The sequence below is a fragment of the Mytilus californianus genome, unplaced genomic scaffold (genome assembly GCF_021869535.1).
Source record: "Mytilus californianus isolate M0D057914Y unplaced genomic scaffold, xbMytCali1.0.p SCAF_14, whole genome shotgun sequence".
NCBI lineage: Eukaryota > Metazoa > Mollusca > Bivalvia > Mytilida > Mytilidae > Mytilus > Mytilus californianus.
The window spans coordinates 39528798-39543379 of NW_026262626.1; the positions used below are offsets into that span (position 1 = coordinate 39528798).

General features: G+C 32.3%; 1 protein-coding gene across 1 annotated transcript; it reads left to right on the plus strand.

Moving 5' to 3' along the window:
- The first annotated feature begins 5598 nt into the window (after positions 1–5598).
- On the plus strand, positions 5599–13040 carry LOC127724514 (uncharacterized protein PF3D7_1120000-like). Its single transcript, XM_052231498.1, has 3 exons — positions 5599–6373; positions 11891–11965; positions 12925–13040. The coding sequence occupies exons 1-3, from the start codon at positions 5674–5676 to the stop codon at positions 12948–12950; spliced, it is 801 nt and encodes a 266-aa protein (XP_052087458.1). The 5' UTR covers positions 5599–5673; the 3' UTR covers positions 12951–13040.
- Positions 13041–14582: the final 1542 nt, after the last annotated feature.

The window sequence follows — 14582 nt, forward strand, 5'->3', positions numbered from 1 at the left end:
CTGGTGTAATAATTTTTCAGTAATACATAAATTTCTCTCGCTAAAACAAAAGATATCATTAAAAAATAACATATTATCTTTAGGCAATCCTGAAAATGATAAATCGAATGTATTTCTTTTACAAAAATTAGTAATATTAGCCTTTTATGGGTTATCAAGTACCTTATTTATCATATAGCCACTTCTTCATGTTCTTTTATAATTAGAAGAAAGATTGTAAAACAGAAATAGTGAAAAGAAATGAAATAGTCACAGAAAAGATAGAATTAATTAAAACTTTTTTTGTTCATAACTGAAACTTCCAACATATTGTATTGTCAGTATTCTGCAAGTAAAAGCTGATCAGCTAATATCCGCGTATAACAGAATGCATTTTTGATGATATTGAATGAAGCATGCATATGCATTGCCTCGTAGGAACTTGAAAGTCGGCCTTTAAATTGCTGTTGAGATAATATATAGTCTTATATTTGTCTTTTTATTTTTTAATAGGTTTACAATACTTGCATACCCTTTTTCAAAGTTGCAAAATTTTATCTAATCCTAACAGCATTTCTATTTTAGACGTGTTATACATTTGAAACATTTATCATTTTATTTAATAAATCCAGTTTTTTTATTTCTAAAATTATCCACAAAGAAGTATTTCAAATAATTCCCTTTAAAATTCATTGACAGGGGAAATTACCTCCGTTCAAGTTTCCACGTGAAATCAATCTAAATTTCCAGTTACATTTACCGTATTTACACGGATAAAAAGGGTTTTAATTTGATATGGTTAATTTACATTCATTTAATTTAGTTAAATGTATAGTTTGTTGGTTGTTGGTTGTCAACACTGAAAGTGTCAGTGACACTTAAAAATGTTGCAAAATCGCATGTTCCTTTACTTTCCCCGACTTTAAAAATAACATAAAGAACAAAAAATCTTTTTTTCTCCGGCATTTAACTTTAAACTCAATCACGAACACCTGAGTTAAAATAAAATACTCATGCAGATTCGGAAATGCAACTTCGTTCCGGTCCTTGGTTCACATATCAATCGACCTATCCGTAAAACAAGGATTTTTTGGTGTAGAATTATTTGACATGAGCGGACGCGAGTACCACGAATATATTGAAAACAGAAAATTATTTGCTTCCAACAAACAAAACATTGAAATATCTTCGTGGTTCTCGTGTCCGCTCCTCAGAGGTCCGCTCATAGTTAAAAATTTCTCAAACTGCATGCATGCCATGATGCGATCACTTCTGATTTTCATAAAAGCTACGTTTTAAGAGAGAGGTATTTAATAATTTTCACACACTGACAAAGAAAAATTACATTGACTTTGTGTAAGATGAGACACCATATCATTTTTTAAAAAATAATCATATTGCTTGGATTTTTCTTCATTCTAATTTCAATGAAAATAGGGGGCCAGTTGCAATAACTTATCATACCTATAATCCCTGTTAGTTTTTAAAAAGTTTGTGATAAGAAGGGCGGGGCCACCTAACCACCCCCCTTCCCTTTTCAGGACACCCATCCGTCTCAACACGCCTTGTCAGGGACGTAGCAAATAGTAAGTCTTAGGAAGGTTATTCAGAATAATATACACGACTGTTATGGGAAATGAACGACAATAAAATCTAAAAAAAATTGCAGGATTCCTTAGCTGCTACATAAATCACGGGAGACGTTATTGCATTAGTAGCATTAAAAGGGTATACGTTTCTCACTAGAATAGCCAACTGGGAGGGTAATAACAAATCATTCTGACACCCGTTATATTTCTAGTCCGAGGTTGCAGACGGGAGAAACAATGTGAACTTTGAACTAACGGCTGTTAATAACTGCGAGCACTCTCAGATCTGTACTTAGTATGCTTTTTTCGTTGGGACGTACAATTACTGGGCCACGTCCTCTCTATGTTTTTGTTAGATGTTTTTCTATGTGTATCCAACTCATGAGTTAAGCCTTTTTCAACTAGTGTTTATACTTTGTTCTTATGGTGTACTGTTACACCACTGTCCCCTGTTAAGGGGAGGGTTCGGCTCCCATCAAAATGTTTAACCCCGCCACATTCCGTATGTACCTGTCCCAAGTCAGAAGCCCGTAATTCAGTGGTTGTCGTTTGTCGTTGTGTTACTTATTTGTATTTAGTTCATTTTTTGGTACATGAATTAGGCCGCTAGTTTTTTTTTGGTTTGAATTGTTTTACATTTGTCATTTCGGGGCCTTTTAATAGCTGACTGTGCGGAATGGGCTTTGCTCATTGGTAAAGACCGTACGGTGACATATCGTTTTTAATTTCTGCGTCATGTGGTCTCTTGTGAAGAGTTGTCACATTGGCATTCATACCAAATCTTCTTTTTATATTGTATTGTTCCTTTCGGTTGCATTTTTTGGAAACTAGAGTCAATTCTGTATATTTGTAAATGTTTTAATTTTCAACAAGTAAAGTGAACAAAATTTTTAAAGCATGGGTGTATAACGCACACTCGTAAAGAAGAACAATATAATTTCCCCTAAAAACTAAAAATTTTATAGCATTTTTACATCAATCAATATCTAAAAATACCACATTTCCAATCCCAAATCAACAACCCGATGCACACATATTTACAGCGAAGCAGTCCACAGCTTTTTAGAAAGCTCAAACTTGTAATTTTCTTAATTTTCAAAGTGTATATCATTGATGCGTTTTGTTTTAATCTGTGTCAATAAAGCGTTTACCAGAACGTAATATGTGTTTGCACATAACGTAATAGGTGTTTGTACATAACGTAATTGGTGTTTGCACATAATGCAATAGGCATTTGGACATAACGTAATAGGTGTTTGCACATAATGTAATAGGTATTTGCACATAACGTAATAGATGTTTGCACATAATGAAATAGGTGTTAAACATCACGTAATAGGTGTTTGCACATAACGTTATAGGTGTTTTCACAAAATGTACTAGGTGTTTGCACATACCGTAATAGGTGTTTGCACATAACGTAAACGATGTTTGCGCAAAACGTATAAGTTGTTTGCACAAAACGTTATAAGTGTTTGCACATAATAGATAAGTTGTTTGAACATAAAATAAAAGGCATCTGTACATGACGTAATGAACGCTAACAGAGAGTATCAAATGTTCGGCAAAACGCATATGAACTATACCATGATGTATTATGTTTTTCACTGGAGATACATATGTATAAACACAACATAAAGCCATTAGACTATAATATAATGAAGTTTAATAGAACAAAGATGTATCAAAACAAAACGTTTAGAATATTCAGCATAAGAATCACATTTGAGACAGGACGCAAGTATTAACTGACTTACGTAGATGAAGAATAGACACAACATAGAGAAATTATGAAAGAATGTAAAGGTGGTTGATCATAAAGTTTGGAGGTATTCACAGAATATATAGTAGTTATAGCATAATGTAATGTCTATTGCACACAACAAAGTTTAGCAAAGACATATCATACAATTGATTGACCAAACAAATAATTAATCTGACGTAACACAGAGATGCAATGTCAGGAAATAAAGGCACATGTACATAACATAAAGTAGATATGACAGGACGTAAAGGCAAAGCGACAAAACACATTAAATATTTACACTATAAGACAGTTCCGGCGTTCCGTATGTTTGTTATACAAACAATGGTATTCACTCTTATCAAACGTTTATAAGTGCTACGATAGCCTTCAATAATTTGTAGATCATTCTTACCAGTGTCATAACATACAGTTGTCTTGTCATATTTACTCATATATTTCCTATGTGAACTAGTATCCATTAAACTTTCTAACACTGATGTCAATATTGAATGATTAACACCACAATTTCAGTGCACCAATTCAATGATTGATGAACTATAATTGCACGAACATGCACAGATGATGTGTGGCTGAATTAAGAGGGATTTGTATTCAGTAACTTTATAATAAGGATAAAAGTTGTTAACTCAAAATTGCAAGGATTACATTTTTGATGTAATGGCAGCATACATCAGTCCTGCGTATCATTATTTGCAGGCATGAGATAAATCATATTTTTACGGATCAGAACACCAAAAATTCTAGAATGTTTAGTTGATAGATACAAATCGTATGTTCTAAAAAAGAATTATGCTTGTAGGTTCGATACTATTAGATTATTGCAGTTTCTAAAAACAAAAAAACAAAAAAATATTGTATATTTCGGGGAAAACACGAAACTGAAGTTGCTATAGTGACATAACGAAGTCGGTGACCCTTAATTTCTTTTAATCATTTTTTGTTCCTTCACACAAAATGTAATGAAAAAATCACAGGTGGGACTGAATAGGCTTATCTTTTCACATACTTCAAGTATATTATATCAATATCAAGAAATGGTGTGGATGTGGTTTACAGAATAAAGAATAATGGATTAAAAATCAAAGAATAAAGAAAAATGGGACAAAAATAAGGAGAATAATAGGATATTTAAACATGAAAAAAATAGAGAATAATGGGCGAAAATAAAGAAAAGAGAAACTAGATGCTCTAAAGAGCCTGTGTCGCTCACCTTGGTCTATGTGCATATTAAACAAAGGACACAGATGGATTCATGACAAAATTGTGTTTTGGTGATGGTGATGTGTTTGTAGATTTTACTTTACTGAACATTCTTGCTGCTTACAATTGTCTCTATCTTTAATGAACTTGGCCCAGTAGTTTCAGAGGAAAATGTTTTGTAAAAAAATCATCTACTTATTTAAGGTTCATCATAACGTTTTGACTAATATGGCCGTATTTACACCACACATTTTACTCTGAGTACAGACAAACCTGTGCACCTGGAAAAGTTTTAAGGCATGGCAGGAACTAGTTGATTAAATTTTAAATAATTACATTAGATGTATGTTTCATTATAATACGTTATTTTGATTGGCAAATAGCATCTCGCGTCATTCTGGAATTAACATTCATTTCAAAATGATTGTAACATTCATGAGGAAACACATTTCCACGATAAAGTGCACAGGTAAATAAAGTGATACTTGGTAGTAATGATTTTTTCAAGATCATAGCGAAAAAAATGTAATATTCATTATAATATTGAATTATTCTTTTAGTAATTTCATAGGGTTGTAAAAGCGTTGACCGTGCACACATTTTTAGAATGAACCCACCCGGCACACAAAGTCATTTCAACGGTTGAAATGTGGTTGATATTTTTCCCCAGACGTTGCTTCAACGTTTGTTTAACGTTGTAATAGCAATGTCGGTCGAAGTTATGTTGCAGAAAGTTAGTTCTTTTTTCAACTTTGAATTTTAGTTGAATTTTTAATGTTGAAGTTAGGTTGAAGTAAATATTTTGTTTCAACGGTTAATATTGGTTGACATGTCGACAATGATGATTGTGGCCAAGTTTGCTTAACTTTGGCCCAGTAGTTTCAGAGGAGAAGATTTTTGTAAAAGTTAACGACGACGGACGACGACAGACGACGGACGACGGACGCCAAGTGATGAGAAAAGCTCACTTGGCCCTGTGGGCCAGGTGAGCTAAAAATGGCTAATATTTAAAGAATACAGAACGACCAGTCAGACCCTCATGGGATTTAAACTTCTTTGTTCAAACAATATTTAAACATGTCAGTCATCTGTGAAGGTAACTAATAAGGACATTTTATGTTTTGAAATATAACAGTAATGGGGAATTATTTAGTTGTTTTCCTACTGTCTGTATTTGTTTTGCTTGCTGCATTATATGTGCATAAAGTGGAACAAAATATAATCCAAATAAAAGACGAGTTACTGCAACATGGAAATGAAATAAAGAAAGTGAAGGAAGAATTCGAATCGAACAACAAGGCACTTGCACAATTGAAAGTAGAATTGAAATCGACGAAAAACGAAATTACACAAGTGAAAGTAGAATTGGAATCGACAAGCAAGGAACTTAAACAAGCGCAAGTAGAATTGGAATCGACTAAAAATGAACTTAAACAAGTGAAAGTAGAATTGGAATCGACTAAAAATGAACTCAAACAAGTGAAAGTAGTATTGGAATCGACGAGAAATGAACTTAAACAAGTGAAAGTAGAATTGGAATCGACGAGAAATGAACTTAAACAAGTGCAAGTAGAACTGGAATCGACGAGAAATGAACTTAAACTTGTGAAAGTAGAACTAGATACGACAAGAAATGAACTTAAACAAGTGAAAGTAGAACTAGATACGACAAGAAATGAACTTAAACATGTGAAAGTAGAATTGGATACTACGAAAGAGCAAATTAATACACTTCGTAAAGAAATGATAGAAAAAGACAATGCCCACAAGAAAGAAATAAATCAAATTACAGCAGACGTAAATGCGTTACGTGAAGAACAAAATAAGATTAAAACAGGTAAATAAACACAGTCGTGAGTATATTGCAGCTATATCATGATACTAGTATGGGCAAATGACCTTTTTTGAAGCGTAAATGTTCTATAAATTGAAGCGCAAACGTCCATAAAAAGTGCAAATGTCCTATGAAAAAGCGTAAACGTCCCGCGCCGACTAGTAAAGATTATCTAAATAATACCCTTTTTATGCGTAGGGGGCATCCATTTTAACAACATATTTTATGAGTTCTTGTAAAATCTATTGTAGTACCCAAAATGAACAATATATTTGCCGATTAGTGTTAAGAAAACATTCATATTCATAAACTTATCAGAATGTATAATGGCAATAAGAGAACGATTACCTAATCAACGATAGAGCGACCAGTAACCAGTGATTCAGTGGAGATGATTCCATTATTAAGTTAACCTTCGTGTGGAGATGGTTCCATTATTAAGTTATCCTTCGTGTGGAGACGGTTCTATTATTAAGTTATCCTTCGTGTGGAGATGGTTCCAATTTTAAGTTATCCTTCGTGTGGAGACGGTTCTATTATTAAGTTATCCTTCGTGTGGAGATGGTTCCATTATTAAGTTATCCTTCGTGTGGAGACGGTTCCATTATTAAGTTATCCTTCGTGTGGAGATGGTTCCATTATTAAGTTATTCTTGGTGTGGAGATGGTTCCATTATTAAGTTATCCTTCGTGTGGAGATGGTTCCATTATTAAGTTATCCTTCGTGTGAAGACGGTTCAATTATTAAGTTATCCTTCGTGTGGAGATGGTTCCATTATTAAGTTATTCTTGGTGTGGAGATGGTTCCATTATTAAGTTATCCTTCGTGTGGAGATGGTTCCATTATTAAGTTATTCTTGGTGTGGAGATGGTTTCATTATTAAGTTATTCTTGTTTAAGACTTACAGGGGTTATAACAGGTACTCCACTGCTTCTGTACTAACCTGTTTTACCCTTCAAGCGCAATGTTTTAATCAATAAATAACCTCATTGGTTGTGACCTCCTATTTTGTTCTAACGGTTTTATGTGTCTCAAATTTTTATTTATTTGGCCTTTCCGGTATTGTCAAGCGTTTTACGTGATCTTCGTCATGTCTTGCGAAATGAAGTGTCTTGTATGTCAGTATCATCTACTTATTTAAGGTTCATCATAACGTTTTGACTAATATGGCCGTATTTTCACCACACATTTTACTCTGAGTACAGACAAACCTGTGCACCTGGAAAAGTTTTAAGGCATGGCAGGAACTAGTTGATTAAATTTTAAATAATTACATTAGATGTATGTTTCATTGTAATACGTTATTTTGATTGGCAAATAGCAATCTTGCGTCATTCTTGAATTAACATTCATTTCAAAATGATTGTAACATTCACGAGGAAACACGATAAAATGCACAGGTAAAAAAAAAGTGACACTTGGTAGTAATCATTTTTTCATGATCATAGCGAAAAAAATGTAATATTTATTATAATATTGAATTATTCTTTTAGTAATTTCATAGGGTTGTAAAAGCGTTGACCGTGCACACATTTTTAGAATGAACCCACCCGGCACACAAAGTCATTTTAACGTTGAAATGTGGTTGATATTTTTCCCTGACGTTGCTTCAACGTTGTTTTAACGTTGTAATAGCAACGTCGAAGTTATGTTGCAGAAAGTTAGGTCTTTTTTAAACGTTGAATTTTAGTTGAACTTTTAATGTTGAAGTTAGGTTGAAGTAAATATGTTGTTTCAACGGTTAATGTTGGGTGACATGTCGACAATGGAGGTTTGTCGAGAAAACAGATTGTATGCATAGGTTTAAGAAAATATCAGCCATCGATGTTAAAGAGGAATAATTATGGTTGTACATCGTTTGTTGTTGCATCAACAAAAGTTCATAAATAAGGATTTTGCTATCGAAAATTGTAATCAATGTCGCCTTTTAAATTATTTTGTACAATATCTAGTAAAATCAGGAATATTTAAAAGAAATACAAGCTCAAAACGATGTCTAACCGGGACGTTTATCAAAATCGTAAAAAGTATACAAAAATATAAATTATCATTCATCGAAATAAAATACTAACTAATCTGTTATTATCCGGAAATATTTTAAACATAGATAAATCACAGCGTGTGAAAGTGCGGCATCTACACAGCTGATACACGAGGATTAGCACTCCCAATAATCTATTGCTAGAATTATCACTTGACATGATGCTGACAAATGTATGACCGAACGCGTGTGACCTCCATTTTTTTAAACGCGACAGCACTACAAAAGTCAAAAAGTCTGAAAAGACCAGTTTTTGTCTGAATTTGCATGAATTTTTACTCGACATTCTTAATTTGTCTAAATAATTTTTAAAAATTCTTGACATAGTATGAATTTGTCTAAGAAGGTTCTTGATTTTTCTTGACAAGTGTCTTGACAGTATGAACATTGTCTTAAAATTTCTCGACACTTCCTGTATCATCTGATAAGAGTCTGGATTAGTCTCTACCAATTCTTGACTGTCTTAAATTTGTCTCGATCTGTCTTGACATATTCTTGACATACTTAATAATGTCTGAATATGTCTCGACATATTCTTGACATTCTAAATAATGTCTGAATATGTCTCGACACATTCTTGACAGTCTTAAATATGTCTTGACACTATCTCAACAGTATAAATTTGGCCTTAAATGTGAACAGACTTATTCTGCACTGTTTATGACATTCGATTGCTGTTATTTACTCCTTTTTATTATGGCTAAACTAAACTTTGAAGAATCAAGGATCAATTTGGTATAGTAAGAGGTAAACGGACAGAAAGTCACAGGACAAAAAGTCACAGGACATAAAGTCACAAATTTGATAGGACAAAAAATCACAGGACAAAAAGTCACAAATAATTTGTTGACAATTGTTTGAATGTATAAGAGAAAGATCTTGAAATATTTTCTTTTTATTACATATATTCATTTTTAAGTTTAGGAAATTGTTCATAAGCCTTGATAAATGAAAATTTATTAAATTTTAATCATGCAAAGGATATATTTTTTGGCACAATGAAGCCATTTAAGTACCAAGCCACTTTAACATTTCGTTTCCATAGCAATTATTTGATCATTATTGATATGTATTGAATAAATTTTAATTACAAAGTTGCTTCATATATAATATGTCAAGAAAAAACAAAAATTTTATTTTTTAAATTATTGTTTTCTTGTTTAAAGAAAAATAATGTCAAAACTGAATTGTGACTTTTTGTCCTGTGACTTTTTGTCCGTGACTTTTTGTCTGTGACTTTTTGTCCTGTGACTTTCTGTCCTGCATTCTAGTAAGATACCCTTTTGGTGCAACTAAGTTGGAATACCCTCAATAATTCCCCATGTAGTTTAATTTTGATTTATTTTTATTAAACATTTAATTAATTGTTTTCACTTGGAATATAAGTCAAAGTTACTTAACAAACAGCATTTAGATTTTTGCCGTTCGCAAAACTGCCAGTCAAATTTGCTTTACTAAAATAGGTGTCTTATAGGCAGTTTTAAAATGTGACCATGTGTCTCTATTGGACCCCACAATTCATCTTTTGGGTTATGTGGATAAAAGAAGAGGTGGGGGGGGGGGCTTTCGTTTAGGTCAAAGAATTTGTTCCCATCTTGATTCAAAACCTTATTCATTTTTTAGAACAACCCAAAACATTTTTTATTCAAATTTAAGTGTTGAATTTTATAATTTTTTATCAAAAATAAATATTTGTGATAACTCCTTCCTGAAAAGAAAACGAATGTTTAGAACTATATTGTGCATGTCTGTTTGAGATCCATTTCATAACTGATATTAGACCAATGATTTCTATAGAACCCATTATAAATACATTTGTTTTTATTATTCCTGGAGTAGATGATAATTTTCTTTTAATCTTTGGGAATTATTCAATTTGTTTTTATGTTAAAATAATTAACTTCATAATTTTGATGAAAAAAATCCATTTTAATTCAATTTTTTTTCATCAAAATGATGATTTTCATTTTCATCCATCAACAAACGTTTTAAATTGTAGTGGCATGTTCGGTCAACTGATAAGTTGTATGGCTGATTACAGGTAAAGCAGTAATTTCTATTTGACAGTTGCGTGTACTCTTGGGTGTGGAATACCTTAATTTTATGGGGAACATCCTGTCCATGTGTAATACTTAATATATATATTCCAACAGATGACATTACACAAATTTTTCTTCTGTTAAATGAATGATTTGTATATCATCATAATTTGCTATTTATATAAACCACATTTTGGTATAATAATTATTTACCATATCAACATTGAATATTATGAATGTAGAATGAAATATGTCTACAGTATGATTGATCATTTAATTTATAAGATATAGGAATCAAAATTTGTAATTATTTAAAAATCCACATTCAAATTGTTTCATATCAACACACCCACATTTGAATTATTTTATACTTTAGATTTCATAGCCATATTGGCATTTGTAAAAAATATTTATATACCAAAATTTTCAATTATTTTGCATGCCCAACTTTTATTTTTGTTGTAAGAAGTGTAACTTGGAACAACAGTAATTATCATATAAAGAGAAATAAAGATTAAAGTTATATCATGAATATTGGTCATGATTTGTAAAACTCAGAACTGTCAAGTAAATTTAAGACACAATTCAAAATGTTCAGAATATGTCAAGCCATACTGAGAAAAAATAAGAATGTCGAGAATATGTCGAGAAATATCAAGACAGTATTCAAATGTCAAGAATTTGTCAAGAAATTTTAAGACCATATTCAGAATGTCGAGAATATGTCGAGTAAATTTCATGCAAATTTAATATAAATGAGAATTTGTCAAGAAAAATTAAGACACGAGTCATACTTTTGGAGAATGTCGAGTAAAAGTTCATGCAAATCAAGACAAAAACTGGTCTTTTCAGACTTTTAGACTTTTGTAGTGCAGCGATCATCAAGTGTGATACAAACACAGGAGATTGTACAATTTTCCTGAACAATATTTAGGAAATATAAGTGTTTCTTTTAATTATTATCCGTTGCTGTGTTGATTGTCTTTTAATACTTGAGTGATGTTAACATTGGGAGATAATGTAATGCACAAACGTGAAATGGTTTGAAAATCTCGCCATATTGCATGTTGTAGAGATAACATTACTGGCTTCAGTGTGTCTATCGTCTTTTTTGTTGTACGTTCCAATATGACTACACCTCTATATAATTATGTACTTTAATCTAGGAACAGCATACTCAGCCTACATGATCCTACATACAGTTTATTTTATTTCTTTACTGCTGATTTGTTACTGAAAGGGAACTTTTGCGAAGTAAGATTATCAACTCCCCCTTTTCTATCAAAAATTTTAATCCGTCATACACAATCACATTATTATAATTATTGTCAACTATGCTCTGAAATTTTTAATGATTTCTTTTTATTTTTCAATCGAATTTTACAAATTTGAAATATTGCATGGCGATGATGATCGATGTTATTCTTATTTGTTGTACAGGTATTAGGGACAGAGTTTCTGATTATGAGAAAAATGAAAAGGAAAGATTTAAGGATAAAGGTAATAGATGTCGAGGTACGTATTTTTTTTTTAATTTCTAACATTTTTAATTATCAATAATCAGTATGTATGTTAGATTGCATGTGTTGTTTGTGTGGATACTGTATGAACTTTGTGATTTGTGATGATTTATATGCTTTATATGGGCCCTTTAATTAGGAATAAAGACATTTGATTTGATTTGTATAGATATTTTTTTATGCATATCAAATTTAAAACATAAACTGCAATCAATAAGACTGGTGTCATTGTTACAATAGATACTGGTGCTCGAAATAGGTGGCATTTTATCAATAGATCCTGGTGCTCGAGATGGGTGGCATTGTTACAATAGATCCCGGTGCTCAAGATGGGTGGCATTGTAACAATAGATACTGGTGCTCGAGATTGGTGGCATTGTTACAATAGAACCCGGTGCTCAAGATGGGTGGCATTGTAACAATAGATCATGGTGCTCGAGATGGGTTGCATAGTTACAATAGATCCTGGTGCTCGTGATGGGTGACATTGTTACAATAGATCCTGGTGCTCGTAATAGTTGGCATTTGTACAAAAGATCCTGGTGCTCGAGATAGGTGGCAATTTATCCATAGATCCTGGTGCTCTAGATGGGTGGCATTGTTACAATAGATCCCGATGCTCAAGATGGGTAGCATTGTTACAATAGATCCTGGTACCCGTAATAGGCGGCATTGTTACAATAGATACTGGTGCTCAGGATGGGTTGCATTGTTACAATAGATCCTTGTTCACGGAATATGTGGCATTTGGTGAAAAAGATCCTGGTGCTCGAGATAGATGGCATTGCTACATGTACAGTAGCAAAAAATCGTAAAACGGATGCGCGTTTATGTAAAGCAGTAAATTAATTTAAAAAAAAACGGATTCATATACCATTGTACTCCCTGCCTTTGACGTTCTACGTAATTGTTAACTTATGTTTACATAATATTATTTGTGTTTTTTTCTTTCAGGAAGACACAAACATAACAGAAGCTGAATTAAAGAAGGAATATGCACCAGAAATGGTTAGAGGAGTTTAGAGACTACAATTCATTTTCACGAAAATATTAAAAATTAATTAAGAGTTTATTTGTATTCATTTACCAGATCACCTATTGGCTATATGAGCTTTTGTCATAATGTGACATCTGTTGTACTGGTTTTTTTGTTAAAGATCAAATCTTGCTGATGTCCTAGCTCTGTCAAGTCATGCGGCGTCAATATTTTTTTGTGGTTACTAAGTATTATAAATATCAGGAGATGTGGTATGATTGCCAATGAGACAAATATCCACCAGAGTCCATTGATGTGGAAGTCACTATACGGCCTTCAACAATACGCAAACACCACAACGTATTGTCCGCGATAGAAGACCCAGACACTATTTGTTTTAAACAATTCAAACGAGAAAAACTAACCGCCTATATATGTCATGACCAAATATTCAACCAAAAATCAACGTCTATACAATGTTGAAAATATTACGTTTTTTCAACGTCAGATATTCAAGGTTGTTCTAAATTTCAAAACCAACAGTTAATTCAACGTCTTTTCAACGTTGAAATGCTGCTGGAAAGCGCTTCCGCGCTCCATACAAAATGTCTTTCTATCAACCTTTTACATCCCAATGAATTTACAAAAAGAAGCATTCAATTTTTAAATGCATTTATGTTTCAGAAAATCATAAACTTTTCTAGAATTTGCAATTCATTTTTTTTTTCATTCCTGCAGAGGGTGCCAAAAACAAACTAAGTTGGGAAAGAGGTTTGCGAAGTTTCACTCATATAATACATGTTGTGAGTAGTATTGATTTAAATGGAGAATAGATGGACAGTAGACATCTGCAAATAGAGATTTACGGAAAGCCTTGGTTCCGACTGTTGACTCCGACTCTGACATAAAAAAATTACAGGGGTCATCTCAAAAGTTAATTAAACGGCGCACTTGATACATAAGGAGTCCATAAACGGATCATACTATCGCTCCAACGGCAATAAGAATCAAAATTTCAATCTAGAGTTTTTCGTAACAGCACATTTCAATCGGATATGTCGTCAAGCTTATACACATGTATATAAAGTCAGATACGTTATTTTGAGTGATTTACCTTCATCTATAATGCAATAGTTATATATAAATGTAAATAGTATATAAACTTATTGCAGTATGTCATCCCAATCTTTCCATCAAAAAGCTTTACACATTTAGAATATCAATATTTTCTAACAATGCTTAGATAAAATAATTGTGGTAAAGATATTTAGTATATTTCCTTTATCTAAATTACAAAAAATGAATTTTTACCAGAAACACAGTCTTCCATGTTGACGATATATGCCGATAACACGTTACTGACAGCTAGTTCAAAGCCATTCAACTAATCAGCAAAATCATGCATTAAAGACTAAAATATCAATCAGTACAAATCAAAACCAATGGATTTAGTGTAAAGACGTCATAAACAGTCACCTTGTGCATCCCAAGATACGGGTATCGACGGATTGTAGATTCATGAATGTGCATATGTATATAACGAAATGTTTAGTAATATATTAATTTACTGATAACAAAATCAATTTTAATACCATAATACCAATAAACCAATATTCAAAGATATAATTACAGTGTT

Coding starts and splice junctions, on each gene's coding strand:
- LOC127724514 (XM_052231498.1), top strand. CDS start 5,674: ATGGGGAATTATTTAGTTGTTTTCCTACTGTCTGTATTTGTTTTGCTT. Junction 6,374..11,890: donor ACAAAATAAGATTAAAACAG/GTAAATAAACAC, acceptor TTTGTTGTACAG/GTATTAGGGACAGAGTTTCT. Junction 11,966..12,924: donor TAAAGGTAATAGATGTCGAG/GTACGTATTTTT, acceptor TTTTTCTTTCAG/GAAGACACAAACATAACAGA.